Source organism: Oryctolagus cuniculus, chromosome 15 (genome assembly GCF_964237555.1).
Source record: "Oryctolagus cuniculus chromosome 15, mOryCun1.1, whole genome shotgun sequence".
Lineage (NCBI taxonomy): Eukaryota > Metazoa > Chordata > Mammalia > Lagomorpha > Leporidae > Oryctolagus > Oryctolagus cuniculus.
Genome location: NC_091446.1, coordinates 27,344,175 through 27,356,435, shown reverse-complemented (window position 1 = coordinate 27,356,435; position 12,261 = coordinate 27,344,175). Strand labels below are relative to the sequence as shown.

The window sequence follows — 12,261 nt, the reverse complement described above, 5'->3', positions numbered from 1 at the left end:
ACAGAGTTTGGAGCAAGCCTTGAGTACTGCCCAGTTCCATGTCCTTTTTGGAAGTCTTGTGTCATGGCATCAGATACATGAGAGTGGGTGTGTCTGCCATGGTAATTTTATTATAATGACCTAAAGTTCATTGTGGGAACCTGGCCAGCTGTTTTATTGCATATATGGCTAGCCACCACAACCCAGCAGCTGTAGTTGGTATGGAAGGGGGCAGCACGTGGGGCTGCGGTGTGATGGGGCTGGAGTCCAGGTGCTGGCAATCCTCAGTTCCTTGCTGTCCATGCCAGCTAACAGTCTTGGGGTGCAGAAGGGTCTATTGTGCAGGCCAAGAAGACAAGGACAGGGAGGCACGAGAGGGCGAAGGAGATAGGGTCAGATTTGGAAGAGCAAAGGCATCCACAGCAGGGTCTAGGGTGGTGCAGGGCTGGGGTATGCTTGGCCTGCCTCAGGGTAGCAGAGGCATGGGCTGGGGAAATGGCCTATCCTTAGACATTCCCATTAGTTATGCATACTGCTTTAATGCATGTGGATGGTGGTTGTACCAGCACAACCAGGCAGTCCCAACATCAAAGCAAGGCTAGAGCAGCAGAATGGGAAATCTGGGAACTGACCCTGAGAAGAGGCATCTCAAAGAAGCCTTGAAAAATGTAGTTGCTGAGTGGGGCCAGTGGGCTGGGGCTTGGGAGCTTGCAGCCCATGAAAATGTGGAGACCATGGGTAGAGGCGGGAGCTGACAGCCCCTTTTCCATCTAGAAAACGACAGAGCTCCGTCCACAGCCTCCCAGCTCTGCAGCTCAGATATTCTTCGATGTCCTTTCCAGGACATTTCCAGATTCCAGACGGGCCTCGAGTTGCAAATCCAAAGAGATTCTTGTTGCCGACCACGTCGGGGGTGGGGTGAGGATGCGGCAGCCCTGCCGAGCAAGGAGGAGGTTGGCAGAACTTTTCTGCCCCTCTGCACTTCTGTTCCCTTTGCACCACTGAGGCATGCAGGAGGCCTGAACAGCCACAACAGGGAAGGTGTGTTCCCCACCACTTCCCATCTCCATTCTGGAGCCAGCGCTACCACCAGCCGCCATGTGTCCCCACCTCCCTTCCCCCTTGTCCTCTGAGCCCTTCCCTCTCTGAGTGTCCCATACTGCAGGGGGCAGTGTGTGGAGAGAAATGATAGAGCTAGACCTCAGACACTTCCTCTGTCCCTCAGCCTGATCACAGAGATAACCACATCCCTCCTCCATGGCCAAGAGAGGTCCATGGCTTAGCTGTTCACAAAAAGATCATATACTGGAAAAAGAATAATGGAAGCCTGCCTTGTACCTTCTTCCCAGATTCTGTTGACTGAAGAGTTTGTAGAGAAAATGTTGGAGGACTTAGAAGATTTGACTTCTCCAGAGGAAGTAAGCCTATTTGATTCTTTCCAACGGCGGGTCCAGTTTCCAGGAGCATGTGTGCACACGTGTGTGTGTGTGTGTGTGTGTGTCTGTGGGATTCTCTAAGGCACAGGCATAGGCCTGGGAGGAGACCCTAAGGATGCTAAATGGCTTCATTTCTCTTTGGTTTCCAAGAACCACCACCCCCTGCCCTACCCCCCAGCCCTGTGAGGACACCCAGCAAATTATCTGAATTGCCAGTTCTTGAGAACCTCATTGAAGAGGCAGCCAGGACCTTCAGGCTAGTACGAGTTCTCCCCAGCCCCTGCTGTTCCCTGGCAGATTCTGAACAGAAAGCCCAAGGCTGGTGCCAGGGAACATTCCACTGGGGAGTTCTGGTGGGCAGCAAGGGACTCCTGCTCTCGCCTCGGGCCACCCAAGAGCCACTCTCCCTGCCTTCCTCTCCAGCCATCAGCTCTCCCCTCTCGGTGGCCTCTTTCCACCCTAACTCAGAGCCAGAGGAGCAGACAGGCCAGGTTGGGGTTGTGCCTTCTCCTGGCTGCTCCCCTGGGGTCCAGGAGTGGACTCCATAATCCCCGTTGTTTTTCTTCCTTGTTCCTGGCATCCTCTTTCACAGAGACTTACCTCATCCTGGAAAGTCCCTTTCCTTCCCCCTGCCTCCTAGCCATCCAGCACCCCAGGGGGTTCTGAGCCTTCTTGGCCTCAGTGCCTGGTGGCCAGGCCTCTGGAGAGCTCTTCTGGGCCCTCCCCTGCCTGGGCAGAGACAGGCCCTTCCCTTGCCCTGTCTGCCAGGAACCATGCTTGAGGGAGAGCTTACCTCCCCGGGCCCAGGCAGGTGCTAGGTTCCGGCTGGGCCGGGGCTGTCCTATCTACATCTCCAGAACCAGAGGTCACCCCAGAGGGGCGTTATCTTCTCTGTCCTCTGGGATGCAGCCTGATAAATTAATTCGCTTATACATTCCAAAGTCATCCAGCACCCAGTCTGTGCCAGCCAATCAAACCCCAGAAATCACTGGTCCCTGAGGCCCAGCTCCCCATTCAGTCAGATCAGAGCCAGCTGCCCAGAAGCGCTTCCGGAGAGGCCTTGTCGCACTGGGGTGGCACTGCGCCAAGCTGCTGCTTTGAGCTTCGGTGTTGAGGGCCAGAGAGGGGGACAGTCCAGGCAAGAGGGACAGGAGCCAGGGGGAGCTTAGGAAAGTAGGTCACTAAAAATGACTTTTTCCTTTTTTTGCTTTCCTGTCCTGAGACTGTCCCCACACCCTGCCTCACTCTCCACTTTGGTCCTGGCATGGATAGCCCCCCATCAGTGGGAAGGCAGAGGGAGCAGGCCAGAAAGTATGGGTCTACCTCCAGCCCAGCTCCATGCAGGCCCAGAGTGCTGTCCTGTCCTGCCTAGCCTGACCCTGACTGCTGGCCTAACCTCAGACAGTGCAAGTCCCGAAACGCGGACCTTGCCTCCAAGCTCCAGCAACAGTCCAAGTCAGGGAGCACTTATCCAGCACAAGCCGGGTGCCAGGCCTCATGCGAGGTTGCAGCAATCAGACAGAATAAGATGTATAAGCCTCTTCCCCTTTCCCCAGGAGAAGCCCCCAGAGGAATGGGAGAAACAAAAGCGGAACCCAGTCAGTGCTTCCTGGGGTGGGGAAGGAAGACCTTGGGCTCTCCTTGGCAGACGGGACCACTCCTAGGCAAAGAACCCAGGGAAAGGAGAATGAAGGAGGAGAAGCTGGGTGGGGACTTGCTCTTCCTGAAATCACCTGAAACCATGCTCCTCCTGCCTCTTCAGCTCCTCCAAGGCCATAAGCACGGGTCTGACTTTGGGGCTAAACCAGGGCCTCCTTCCCTTTGTGCCATTTGGCAAAGGTTCCAGGGTCCTTCCTGCAGCAGCTCTGGAGGAGAGGCCAGGGCAGTGACAGACCTCAGGCCCAGTGCTTCCCTATAGCATCCTCCCCTCCCCCAGCCCAGTGCTCCAGCCCCAGGGCCTCAGGGAACAGATTCCTAGCATGCTTGTGGCTGGAGGCAGAACCAAGGAAGTGAGCAGGAGGGAGGTCAGCACAGTCAAGAAAGAGTTAGAAAACACCTCCTCCTCCAGCCCGGGTTAATTATTGGCAGGGCAAGGGAAAGGAAGGGGTCACCGAACTCCAGCAGCTTGACCCCGGCCACCCACCTGGGTCCAGCATTTGAGAGTGAAGCCAGGCGTCCAGTGGCCTGTCCTGCTCTCCCCTCCCCACCGCACCCCAGGGCAGGGCCCAGGTGAGGGAGGGTCTTGGCCTCTCTGGGGAAGAAGGCAGTGAATTCTGCTAACCATGTGCTCTCTGGGTCTGTCTTTGCCCCCTCCACAGTGCAAACTTCCCAAGGAGTACAGCTGGCCCGAAAAGAAGCTGAAAGTCTCCATCCTGCCGGACGTAGTGTTCGACAGTCCGCTGCACTAGCCTGGGCTGGGGCCTGCAGGGCCGACAGGGAGCCCGGCCACTCCCAGCTGACTTCCAGTTGTAACAACTGCATAAAGGAGATTCCCACAAATAAAGGACAAGTGTGAGGATGACTGCGCAGCCACCGCACCCGCAGCCCTGTGGGACACCGTGCACGGGCCACAGGCCCCACCTCGCCTCCCGCTCAGGGCCCTGGTCCCCCTGGGCCAGTGTGTGGGCCAATGCAACCCTGGCTGCCTGCCGCCACCACAGGCTCTGGTTTGAGATTTGACTCTGGACCCTTGAGGTGCCCCTAGGGGGAGCAGGCCTCGTTGTCACCCACCCGCTGCCTGCGGCACAGCAGGAGGAGGTGCCGGGGTGCACTGCCCAGCTCAGCTGTCTCGCAGGCCTTTGCTAGACAAGCGGAACAATTCCTCCCCTCACGTTTGGTTTCCTTTCTCCTTATTTTATTTTGTAGAAACCGGGTGGTATTTTATTGCTCTACAAAGATGTCCAGAAGCCGTGTACATAATGTTTTTTAAACAGAACTTTATTCCCAGGTGAATTTTCTCATTCTCTCAGACAGGGGCCTGGGGCTGTGTCTCCCCCTGCACTGTCACCAGAGAAGGTGACCACTGTTGGCCTGCCACCCAGGGCCTGGAGGAGATGGCTTCACAGACACTCCTTTCTTCCCAGTGAGCCTGGTGGAGTCTGGGCAGGGGGTGAGAAGAGATGTCCCCATGCAACCTGGAACCCGGGTTTGATGGGACCAGCAAGGGGTACTGCTCTTTTCAAAGTAAATTGGCCTCCCTCTGGTTCCAGGGACTTTCAGGGTCTCAAAGATTGGTGGCCCCAGCCTCACCTTCTAGGCATTTCCACCAACCTGGCCTGCCTGGGAGAGGGCAGGGCCCACCCCTCACAGTCCATCCTCAACTGCACCTCAGGGCCTGGGTCTCCAGCTCTCACCCCTGTCCCATTGCTTTGTTCCATGGGCTTCCCAGCCTCTAGGCTGCAGGATTCTGGGTTATTAATAACCAGAAACTCAACCTCTCACCATCCCTTTCACTTTTGGTTTTGCCAGCACTGCTCCCTGCCACATGCCAGCTACCCTGCGTCCATTTATTTCTCATCTTCCATCCCCATTCCTTGTCCTGTCTCCTTGCCTGTACCCCGGCCACTTATGCTCCTTGATCCCAAACCCCAAGGACTACAAATCTCAGGGCCTGCCTTCCAGAAGTCAACCAATCTGTGGCCCATGGCTTTGGGGTTCCTCTTGGGTTATTTCCCACCCCTGTCCTGGAATGAGCAAGCCCCTTTCCTCTTACTCTGACTCCAGGGACTGCTACTTTAAGCCCACCCTCTGGACCACTCCAGAGCAAAGTTATTTTGTGTGTCAGGGACCATGCAGAACTCCTCTGCCTCTGCCACCCACACAGGCACCACCCCAGTGCCCCAGGAGGCCTGTAAGGGTGCAGGACCTCTCTGATGAGAGAACTGGCCAAAGAGCTGCCCCCATGGGTCATGAGGCCACTGGCTAGGCTCCTCGGGGAACTAGAGTTGGACCTCCAAGGGGCACCTTCTCCTGCACACCCCCAGGGCTATCTGGGTAACTCCATCATTTGAAGGCTTCAAAGCAGATCATCCTGGAGGGCTTGGGGGAGATAAGCTCCGGGCCCCCCAGCCAAGATGTAAGCCTCCCTGGACCTGATGTCAGCAGCAGCTGTGCCTTTTACTGCCCTGAGAGCTTTTCCAAAAAGCTGTGCACTGGCCTTGGCTGCTGTTGCCCCCGCAGCCCTGCCTCTGAAGCTCTGGTCTTGTTACTGGCAGAGAGGTGCCATCTGTTTGTCTCCATTCCTTGCCATCTTGACCAAACCATCCCTGAACTCTTTCCGGGGATAGCTTGAGGGCTCCCTGCTGCAGCTTCCCCGGCCTCCATCTACTGGGTTGGGTGAGGAGGGACAATTTTCTGAGCTAAGCATGCTCATCAGTGAGGCACCTGGCCAACATCTGCCCCAGGCCTACAGGGCCTCCGCAGACTGGCACCAGCAGCCTGGTGGCCCACTGTTGGAGAAGCAGGGGACAACAGGAGGAAGCAGGTGAGCACTGAGATGCTGAGCTCAGGAAGCCTGTGGCCCGTTTCTGCCTCCAGCATGTCAGGAAACGGAACAGCGAAGATCCTGCAGGGCCAGGCCCGCATCAGTGCTCCCGCTGTGCATTGGCTCTAGGAGCACGGCAGGGCCTCTGCTGCTCTGAGCAGGCCTTTCCCTTAAGCACTGGGGAACAGACCTCAGAGTGGATCAGGGAGGTGAGGAGCCTCCCTGCCCGCGTCTGCCTCTTTTTCGGGCTTCTTTGAGGCTTGCCCAGTTCTGCCCCATCCTTCAAGGTCTCTGGTGCTAGTGCTTCTGAGAAGGCAGCCCCCCTTTGCTGTTTGCCTGCTGGATAAGGCAGACCATGGCTCCCCATGTGGGCTGCAAGAGGACCACAAACCCAGCTGTCCTTCTGGGGACACTGGGAGGCTCCTGCGGGGTCTCGGGTCAGGCAGGAGAGCTGCTGCACCTTCCTGCCAGTCTCTTCCTCTTCCGAAGGCGAGGTTCCAGGACAGGGACTAGGAAGACCTTGGGGAGAGTTTTTTAAAGGGCTAGAGCATTTTAAAAAATAGACACAGGGTCTTGGGACTGGATTTAGAGATTGAATTGAGAGCAGGGAGAAAACCTGGAGTCAGTGCCCCTGTGGGGCAGACCGTAGAGGATTCCCGTGACTGTATTTTTTTATCCACTCATCCTCTCTGGTTTTCAGGACCTCAGCACCAGTGAGGTGCCTGGGTCCCTGTGATGTCAGGAGCCCTGTAGGCAGGTCCCTCCTTTTGTACCAGTACCTGAGTGCTGCAACGAACAGACTTTTGTAAGGTTTTTGTAATTTGTTTTTAACGTCAGTGGCGACTCGGTTCCTGGGGCTGCAGCCAGCCAGGGACTTTTGTAAGAATTTTTGGGTGACTCACTTAGATGTCGTTTCCTTGCCCCCTCTTCCTTTGTGTAATCTAAGTGCATTAAATGTATTTGCAGAAGCGCCTGGGTCCTGTGCTCCTTTCTGGCTGCCTGGAGTAGGGAGCAGGAAGCCTGGGGCCCTGGCAGAGGGGCTGGGTTGGGCTCAGCCGTTTAGAAGGAGTCAGGATGGGGAGATCCCAAGGACTGTTGGGGGAACTTGTAGGGCAGTGCCAGTGCTTCTTCAGTCACACCCAACTGACTTGGCAGGGCCAGGCCCTCCTTTTCTGGTCTTGACTCCCTCGAAGGTCAAGGAGCAGGGAACAGCCTGGGGGGATAAGTAGGTGGGTAAAGACCCTCCCCCTGCCACTTCACTCCTCTTCCACCCTCCTCTCACCTAAAACCCCTTTTCCTTCGGGAAGAGAGGCCCCCAGTTTTGGAGTTCTTGCTCCCTCTTCTAGTAGCCATGCCCTTCACCAGGCATCTCTGTTCAACCTCCTGATCTAGGGCCTGGGAGCAGCACTGAGCACCCAGATGGAAGGGCAGTCCCTGAACCAGTCTCCTCCAGCAGGTGACCAGTGGCCAGCCCTGCCTTCCTAAACTCCTGCAGGCCTGGGCTGGGTGAGGGGTTGGGTGTCTCTGGACTGCCCAGCCCCTGCCTCTCCAGGGCTTGGGTGCTGCAAAACAGAGCCCAGTGCCCCAGACGCTGGGGTTGGGGAAGGCACCTCCCAGGCAAGCAGGGTGAGGTCTGTCCTCAGGGTTCCTGGAACCTGTGGACTACCCAGGGCCCTCCCACATCCTTTCTAGGTGCTGCTTTCTGCCTTGGGGAGGGGCAGGGCCTTTCTTCTGTCCCTTTGGACACAGATAACGCCCAGCAGATTCTGCTGGGCTGATGGCAAAGATCTTCGGACATCACAAGGAGGGAGGAGTTATCAGTCCCATGAAGGGGCTCTTAGTTCTGTCCATCCTCTAAGAGATCCAGCTGTCTGGGAACCTTCCTGGGAGGAGGTCCATTCCCCGCCCTCCCCTGTGACCTCTTTCTGAACTCTGGCAAGTGGCTGACCCCTAGAGCAGTGGCAGGTCCTGTCTGGGGCCCTCAGTCCCTCTGGCAGTCAGAACAAGGGAGCAGAGCAGGGAGGGGCCTCAGATAGGCTGATAACCCTGGGGCAGCCCAGGCCACACCTTCCCTTTCCCCACTGAAGATAGATAGGGGTTGCAGTGCTTATCTCCTCCTCCTCCTCCTCTGACTCTAGCCTAACAAGGACCCAGGGTCAGAGTGAAAGTCTTGCACCTGAGAATGCAGAACAGCCAGATCCTGTGCTTGGGTGGTTCTGGGAGGCAGGCCCCGGGCTGGGGTTCCTGCTGGAAAGAGAAGGACTCCAAGGCCTAAAGCAGAGACCGGATCCTAGATTTAGCAGGGTGTGTGTGTGTGTGTGTCTTTAATGGCTCTGCTCTTCCAGGTGTCTGCTCTGCCCCATCTCAGGGCCCCTGGGGGCCCTGGGGAGGAGAAGCCACAGGCTCAGGGGGCCCATGGGGCTGGGGAGCCTGAGATTTGCCAAACTGGCCTGACCAGAAGGAGAGTGCAATCTGGAAGTGACTCAACCTGGCCTGCCAGGCAGTGAGGCAGCTGCAGGCCGCAGAGAGGGAGGAGATGGGGAGGCCGGGTTGGGGCGCGGGGTGTGATCTGCTGGGCAGAGGGAGAGACTTTTGAGAACTCAGGGGCAGGTCTGGATGGACTCTGGGGGGCTGACTATCTCCAGCCCTCCCAGGGTGGGGCACAGGGGCTAACCCAGTCCTCTCCCCTCAGTATCAGGCTTTCTTTGTCAGACAGAAGGGCAGAATAGGAAGGAGCAGCTGATTGCTGGTGTGTGTCCATGGTTGATGTGAGCAACTGGTGGGGTGGGGGAGACTCTGAGGGGTTTCTAGGAGTGGTGGTCTGACCAGGGCTGAGAACAGGGGACAGAGACCTTGCTCCTTGATTTTTCCATTTCACCCACCCACACCCACACCACATCTTGGCACACGAGCACCTGGAAGGACAGAGACGGGAGCTCCTGGTGGCAGCGTTCACGCGACAGAGGGAACCTCTGCAGTGACACCGGGAATGGTGAGGACCACACACACTCACTTGCTTTGTTCAACAGCCATGTGGCCAGACAGTCTTATACGCCTGGAAGTAGACACACACCCTTCCCAAAGGTGCTCACAGTGCTGTGGGGGAAATGGACAAAGAACCCAACACAGGAAGAACCATAAAAGAGGAAGGAAGGCAACTGATTTGGGTCCTACCCTAGCTCCACCACTTACGGTCAGTGGTCAGCGGTCAGTGTGGGCTCCCTCCCCCTCTCCTCCTGCCCCCTTCCCCTCTCTCCCCCTCTATTTCTTCATTTGCAATGGATACTTGCCCATCTGGGGAGTGAACCAGCAGATGGAAGATCTCCCTCTCTCTCTCTCTCTCTCTCTGCCCCTCCTTCTCTCTTTGTGTAACTCTTTCAAATAGAATAAATAAATCTTTTTTTAAAAAAAGTTTATAAAAAAAGCCTCCTAACTGTTCTTGGGGATTGTAGAGCTCAAATCACCTGGAGGGAATGGTTTCATTTTAGGAGTGTGGTCTGCTGGTTGGATACTGTTTGTCTGCTGGTTGGATACTGTTTGTCTGCTGGTTGGGTACTGTTGGAAAGGGAGCAAGAGGGCCCACAGTGTGGTGCAGAGGGTTAAGCTGCAACCTGTGATTCCGGCTTGCTGTATGAGCACATTAGTAGGAAGCTAGATCAGAAGCAGAGAAGATGGTACTCAAATTGGTGTTCCGATATAGCACGCCAGCACCACGAGCAGAGGCCTAACCCACTGTGCCAGAATGCTGGCCCCTAGGTTGGTAATTTTTAAAGGCAGAATATATGGTACATGAAAACACATACTATGGAGAAAAAGCAGAAAAACATGAGTAGTGAGGGCTGGAAGGAAGCCTGTATTTTAAAAAATTGTTTTTTCTGATTTTTACTTATTTGAAAAGCAAAGAGAGAGACAGGGATAGATAGAGACAGAAAGACCTTCCATCTGCTGGTTCATTCTCCAAATGCCTGCAACAGCCAGGACTGGGTCAAGCTGCACCCAGGAGGTAGAAACTCCACCACGGTCTTCCATATGGGTGGCAGGGATCCAAGCACCGAGTCATCACCTGCTGCTTCCCAGGGTGCTTAGCTGGGATTGGAAGCAGAGCTGGCACTCAAACCCACGTACAGAGTTGCAGTGTCTCACCTGGATGACAGGGGACCAACTTCTGAAGCCATCACGTGGTGCTTCCCAGGGTGTGCATTAGTAGAGAACTGGAATTAGGAACAGAGCCAGGACTCAAACCCAGGCACTCTGATATGAGATATAGGCGTCCAAAGTGGTGGCTTAACCTCTACATCAAGAGTCTGCTCCTGAATTTTTTTTTCACTTATTTATTTATTTAAAAGGCAGAGTGACAGAGAGATCTTCCATCTACTGGTTTACTCCCCAATGATGCAACAGGCCAGGCCAAAGCCAGGAGCCAGGAACTCCATCTGGGTCTCCCATGTGGGTGGCAGGAACCCAAGGACTTGGGCCATCACCCACTGCCTTCCCAGGCACGTTAGCCTGGACTTGAACCACATACTCCAAGATTCCACTTTTTCACAAGGCCTGCCCTGATCCCGTACTTTAAAATAAAGTCAGGAAAGACCTCCATGCACAGATGACATTTGAACAACGGACTTGAGTGAGAGGAAGAAGGCGGCCATAGAGCCAAGTCGGGGATAGAAAATTCCAGGCAAGTGACCAGAAACTGCAAAAAATTGGCTTTGGGTTTTGGGGTGTTAGGGCAACACATCAGAGGGTGTTTGAGGAACTACAGGGAAGCCAGTGAGGCTGCAGAAGAATGAGAGAAAGGAAGTAGTAAAAGATGACACCAGAGAGTTATCTGAGGCCAGACTGGCCAGGACCTCGTAGGCAACTATGAAACTTCAACTTGGAGGCCAGCATTGTAGCACAACTGCTTAACCTGCCGCCTGGGGTGCAGCATCCCATATCAGAGCCCCCATCTGGGTCTTGGCCACTCTGCTTCCCACATGAAGGCCTGGATAGAGTTACTGGCTGCCTGCTCCCAGCTTCTCCTGGCCCAGCCCTGACCACTGTGGTCATTTAGGGAGTGAAGCAGAGGATCTAAGATCTCTGTCTTTCCTTCTCTGTCACTCTGTGTTTAAAGGAAGAAAAAAAAAATTCCTCGACTTTTGTTCTAGTTGATTGGGAAGCCATTTAAATATTTATCATCTGACTTGCATTTTAAAAAGATCTTTTAGGGGCTACTATGTTGAGGATTCACTCCAGGAGTTAAGAGCAGAAGCAAGACAGCCAGTTAGGACCTACTGAAGTAATCCAGGCAGGATGCTATGAATGTGAAGTAGTGGAAGGGACTGGCATTGTGGTGTAAGGGTTAAGTCCCTCCGTCCACTTTCACAGTCATCAGCAGCCCACACCAGAGTGCCAGGTGCAGAGTAAGATACTCCACTGCAAATGTGCCTGGGAAGGCAGCCGATGACACAGTACTTGGTCCTCTGCACCCCACAGGGGAGACTAGAATGGAGTTCTTGGCTCCTGGCTTCTGCCTGCCCTGGACATAGCTACTGCGGCCATTTGGGGAGTGAACCAGCGGACGAAGGATCTGTCTCTCCCTCTCTTGGTGACTCTTTCAAATAAGTGTTTTGTTTTGTTTTTAAAAGATGTACTTCTCACTATATATAGTAATCCTTCTGATCTTTAAAGCCATTGTACATATACATAAAACATTATATAAAACATTCCCCAGGAGAGATGTACATACCTACTATGTGCATGCATATATATACACACACACATAATACATCTTTTTTTCTCTATCCTCTATTCCTTGAAAGGCAGAGACACATACACAAGTATATCTTGATCCCACTCCCACTACCCTATTTAATTCCCACTACCCAAATTTAATCCACCAGTAAGTCCAATCGGCTCTGTTTCCAGAATATATACCAACCGGACAGTCTCTCACAGTCAGCCTGATATCCAAACTCCTTAGCAGGACGCTGCCTTTCTCTTAGCCGCCTTCCTGCCCTGGACACGCCTGCTCTTACAGGAACACTCCCCCCCACACACATCGACTCCCTGCAGCACTCCCATTCAAAGAGCCCCTCCTTGCTTGAGCCTCTCACTCTTTATCACAGAAGTTGTCCTACAGAGTTAAATCTTAAAAAGAGAAAAGTTTATACTTTTCCAGGGAACCCCCAGGGCCTGCACTAGTCTTTTGGTAGGTATTTCCTGACTAATTGGCCTAGGCAGAAGTATCAGCTCAGTTGTTTAAGCCTCAGTTTCCTTATCAGTGGTAGGAGGAGAATGCCTATCTTGCCTGGTAGCCTAGAGCATCAGGGACGGGTGGGGATATTAAGGACATTGGGAAATTGCCCTAGAAATTCCCTGCTC

General features: G+C 54.4%; 1 protein-coding gene across 6 annotated transcripts in view; it reads left to right on the top strand.

The window, feature by feature from the left end:
- SUFU (SUFU negative regulator of hedgehog signaling) overlaps positions 1–6,866 on the top strand; it is a 122,683-nt gene extending 115,817 nt beyond the window's left edge. For 5 of the 6 annotated variants that reach the window (XM_051823538.2, XM_017348522.3, XM_017348523.3 and 2 more), the window contains 2 exons: positions 1,329–1,397; positions 3,734–6,866. In XM_051823538.2, coding sequence (XP_051679498.2) covers positions 1,329–1,397; positions 3,734–3,823 — 159 coding nt within the window. In that variant the 3' untranslated portion in view covers positions 3,824–6,866. The remainder of the gene's footprint in view (positions 1–1,328; positions 1,398–3,733) is intronic. The other variant, XR_001795156.3, reaches the window with a different exon arrangement.
- The last annotated feature ends 5,395 nt before the right edge of the window (positions 6,867–12,261 follow it).